Source organism: Melozone crissalis, unplaced genomic scaffold (genome assembly GCF_028551555.1).
Source record: "Melozone crissalis strain CALT ecotype California unplaced genomic scaffold, PUWL_Pcris_2 ptg000068l_1, whole genome shotgun sequence".
Classification (NCBI taxonomy): domain Eukaryota; kingdom Metazoa; phylum Chordata; class Aves; order Passeriformes; family Passerellidae; genus Melozone; species Melozone crissalis.
In genome coordinates, this window is record NW_026535846.1 from 4,087,760 (window position 1) to 4,091,591 (window position 3,832).

General features: G+C 62.9%; 1 protein-coding gene across 1 annotated transcript; it reads left to right on the top strand.

The window, feature by feature from the left end:
* Positions 1-1,561: 1,561 nt before the first annotated feature.
* LOC128945679 (brain-specific homeobox/POU domain protein 3) lies at positions 1,562-3,099 on the top strand. Its single transcript, XM_054289482.1, has 2 exons — positions 1,562-1,681; positions 2,194-3,099. Exons 1-2 carry the CDS (start codon positions 1,562-1,564, stop codon positions 3,097-3,099), a joined length of 1,026 nt encoding a protein of 341 aa, XP_054145457.1.
* The last annotated feature ends 733 nt before the right edge of the window (positions 3,100-3,832 follow it).

Sequence of the window (3,832 nt, forward strand, 5' to 3'; positions counted from 1 at the left end):
CCACCAGGGACAGGTGACAGGGCCTCTCTGGCAGCACCTTGATGCTGGTGCAGGTTTTTCCCCAGGAGGATTTCTCTGGAGCCAGGATTCAGCCCTGGGGACTCTCCCCCACCCTCTGCATGAGCTGCACGGGGCTGGATTTGGGGACTTCCATGGTGGGTTTGGTGGCTGTGCCCGAGTCTGGGCATTGCCAGACACAGTGATTGTGCCTTTCAGTCTCCTGTCACTGGATCTGACCTTCCCCTGGGCAGGTCCAGCACCAAGGAAATGTCTCTGGTGGCTCCCTGGTGTCCCTGCCCATGGCAGGGGGCTGGCACTGGGTGATCTTTCAGGTGCCTCCCAGCCCAACCCACTCTGTGATCTTTTTGGGGATGGTTCAGCCTCTCAGGTGAAGTGGGGATCAGGTCATGGGGCCAGGTCAGGATTTTCCTTTCCCTGTGCCACTCACTGACCACGTCTGTGCCAAGGCACCTGGCAGGATCCCCAGGAGAAGGGACTGAGGGTGCTGTGCTCAGGCTCTGTGGAGAGGAGTGGCAAAGGGAGCAGGAAACAGATCCTGCCCCTGACTCTCCTGCTCCGTGCACCAAAGCCATCGAGGTGGGTTTTGGGGCTGCAGAAGCACACCTGGCTCCCTGGAGAAGTTTGCTCTGAGCCTGGGACCCTCCTGTCCCCCACCACCCCAGGCACTGGGATTCCTCCTCGGCAGCCCTCTGCTCTGGGCTGCTGGGGCTGTCACATCCCTCGTGCACCTTTGAGAGCTTCTGGGGGGGCGGCAACGCCCCCACCCCTGATCCAGCAGAGCAACCAAACTCCAGTGGCGGCAGGAGCTGGCCTTGGTGGCAGGGAGGGACAGGGGGAAGGAATCACCGCGGGCTGTGGGGAAATTGGCACGGATGGGGGAGTGCAGGGCAGCAATGAGCTGGAGAATGGAGAGGCTGCACAGACAGGCTGGGACTCTGCACGGGAGGATTTGGGGAACGAGCCAGGGAGATTCACTGAAGCAGGGAAGAAGAAAGTTGGTGAAACTTTTCTTGATTTCTTTGTTGTTATGATTTTTGGCCCAAGGTTCTTCCCTTCGAAGGGAGAAGGGGAACGGCTCCCATTCAGCCGCGGGTTCTGAGCTGTTCTGCTCCCCGGATTCCCCCGGGGGAGCCGCGGGCAGGGCTGGACGGGGGCGATGCCCCCCGACCAGACGGGGGGTGACAGGGACAAGGCCGCACCTGCGGAGTGAGCAGAGCCGGGGAGGGGCGGGGATGGGGGCTGAGCCGGGTTTGGGGGGGGCTCACCGACAGGTGGGGAGCTCTGGTTTGGGGGGGTTACACCCGGATCGGGGGAGGGAGCAGCACGGGCGGAGGGCGCTGAGCCCCGTTTGGGGGGGTGAGCTCAGTGCCCGGGGGCGGGCGCTGGGAGGGACCTCCCCGGCCCCTCCCGGTGGGCGGGGGGGCCGGGCTATAATGCCATTGATGCCGGGCGGCGGAGCCAGACAATACCGCGCCCCCGAGCCGGGTGCCCGGAGCGCCCTGCCCTGCCCTGCCCCGGCCGGCCCCGCTCCGCTCCCACCATGATGTCCATGAACAGCAAGCAGGCGTTCAGCATGCACCCCATCCTGCACGAGCCCAAGTACCCGCACCTGCACACCAGCTCCGAAGCCATCCGCAGAGCCTGCCTGCCCGCCCCTCAGGTAAGCCAGCGCGGCTTTCGGCACCTTCCGTGCCCGCCGTCCCTCGCCAACTTACTCTGCCTTCCCTTGGGGTCTGGGGTTCGGCTGGGTTCCGGGGTCCGTCCTTCCCGTCCTGCCTCCCCCGAGCCCGGCGGGGGCTGTTCCCGGGCAGGGGGCTCTGGGGTTGGGGGGCTCGGGGAGCTTCGGCCGTCCCGTCCCGTCCCGCTCCGTGCGGGCGCTGGAGCAGCGCGGGCTGCGGGACCCCCGACGGCTGCGGGACCCCCGACGGCTCCGGCCCTGCCGCTGCCTCTCTTTGGGGAGCTCCCCCGGAGGGCAGAGCGGGTGCCCGGCTCGGAGGGAGAGCAGAGCGCTCGGTGTCCGGCCCCGCGGTGCTTTCATCTGGGGCTCGGGCAGCGCTCGGTTCGCGTTACCTGTCCCCGGCAGGGCAGAGCGGGATCTCGGTCACGCCGCTCCCCGTTAATCGTCTCCCGCTCTCTGCGTTTGTTTTCGCTCCCCTTTTCCCCTCCGCGCAGATCCAGGGGAACATCTTTGCGGGCTTTGACGAGACGCTGCTGCGGGGCGCCGAGGCTCTGGCCGCCGTGGATATCGTGTCGCAGAAAACGCACCCCTTCAAGCCGGACGCCACCTACCACACCATGAGCAGCGTGTCCTGCACTCCTACCTCGTCCTCCGTGCACCTGCACCACCCGTCCGTGCTGACCACGCACCACCCGCACCACCACCACCACCAGCCCTCGCAGGGCCTGGACGGGGAGCTGCTGGAGCACCTCAACTCCGCCCTGCCGCTCGGAGGGGTGCCGGGCCCCGACGTGGGCTCCACGCCTTCGCACCCGCACTCCCACATGTCGGCCATCAACCACATGGCCCACCACCCGCAGCCCATGAACATGTCCCACCCCCACGGCCTCGCGTCCCACGCCGTCATCTCCGGCCCCGAGACCGAGACGGACCCGCGGGAGCTCGAGTCCTTCGCCGAGCGCTTCAAGCAGCGCAGGATCAAGCTGGGGGTCACCCAGGCGGACGTGGGCTCCGCGCTGGCCAACCTGAAGATCCCGGGGGTGGGCTGCCTCAGCCAAAGCACCATCTGCAGGTTCGAGTCGCTCACCTTGTCCCACAACAACATGGTGGCCCTCAAGCCCATCCTGGAAGCGTGGCTGGAGGAGGCGGAGAGGGCGCAGAGGGAAAAAATGACCAAACCCGAGATCTACACGGGGGGGGACAAGAAGCGCAAGCGCACCTCCATCGCCGCCCCCGAGAAGCGCTCGCTCGAGGCCTATTTCGCCGTGCAGCCCCGGCCCTCCTCCGAGAAAATCGCCGCCATCGCCGAGAAGTTAGACTTGAAGAAGAACGTGGTGCGGGTCTGGTTTTGCAATCAGAGACAGAAGCAGAAAAGGATGAAATTTTCTGCCACCTACTGAGGAAGGGGCTGGGGAGGCAGCGGAGCGGGGGGTGCTGCCCTCCCGACCGCCCCCCGGTCCTTCCGAACAGGGCTTGGGGTTGTCGGCTACTTTTTTTTTTTTGGGTTAAAAATTGGGGAAAAAAGCAAGCAAACAAACAAAAAAGAAAAAAAAAGGAAAAAAATAAACTTTAAAATAAAGGGAAACGCGCCCAAAGCAAAGCGAACGGTTTGGTGCCTGCTCCTCACCCCTGGGCAAAGTGGCCCCGCTGTTCTGACTGGTACAGACTGCTTTTGTAGATAAAACTGGAGAAAAAAAGAAAAAAAAAAGATGGAGAAAAAGACAAAACGAAAAGGCCAAGGGGGAAGTTTGGGGGTGCCCGGAGTCGGGGCAGCAGCAGCAGCAGCGAGAGCCCGGTGGGGCTTTGTCACAGTCCCTCCCGGCCTGGGGACCGTGGCGCCGCTCACTCCTCAGTGTCCGCTCCTCTTCTTCTTAAAAAAAAAAAAATTAAAAAAAATTAAAACAAGGCAAAGAAATGAGAAAGGAAGCGAGCTGGAAGCCAGCTGTAAAGCCGGGATGCTCCCCGCCGCCAGGGTCCCCGCACACCCACGCACACACACGCACCTGCATGGTTTTGTTCTTTCCCCTGCCCCCCGCAAACCCATCGCGTTTTTGCAGTACCATTTCTGTTTCTACCTCATCGGCTAAATTGAAAAAAAAAATTTAAAAGGATTAAAAAAAGGAGAAAATATTA

Bases quoted from the DNA above. Each gene is read 5' to 3' on its own strand.
- LOC128945679 (XM_054289482.1), top strand. From the start codon at position 1,562: ATGATGTCCATGAACAGCAAGCAGGCGTTCAGCATGCACCCCATCCTG. The intron at 1,682-2,193 runs GTAAGCCAGCGC...CCCTCCGCGCAG, and splicing joins CCTGCCTGCCCGCCCCTCAG to ATCCAGGGGAACATCTTTGC.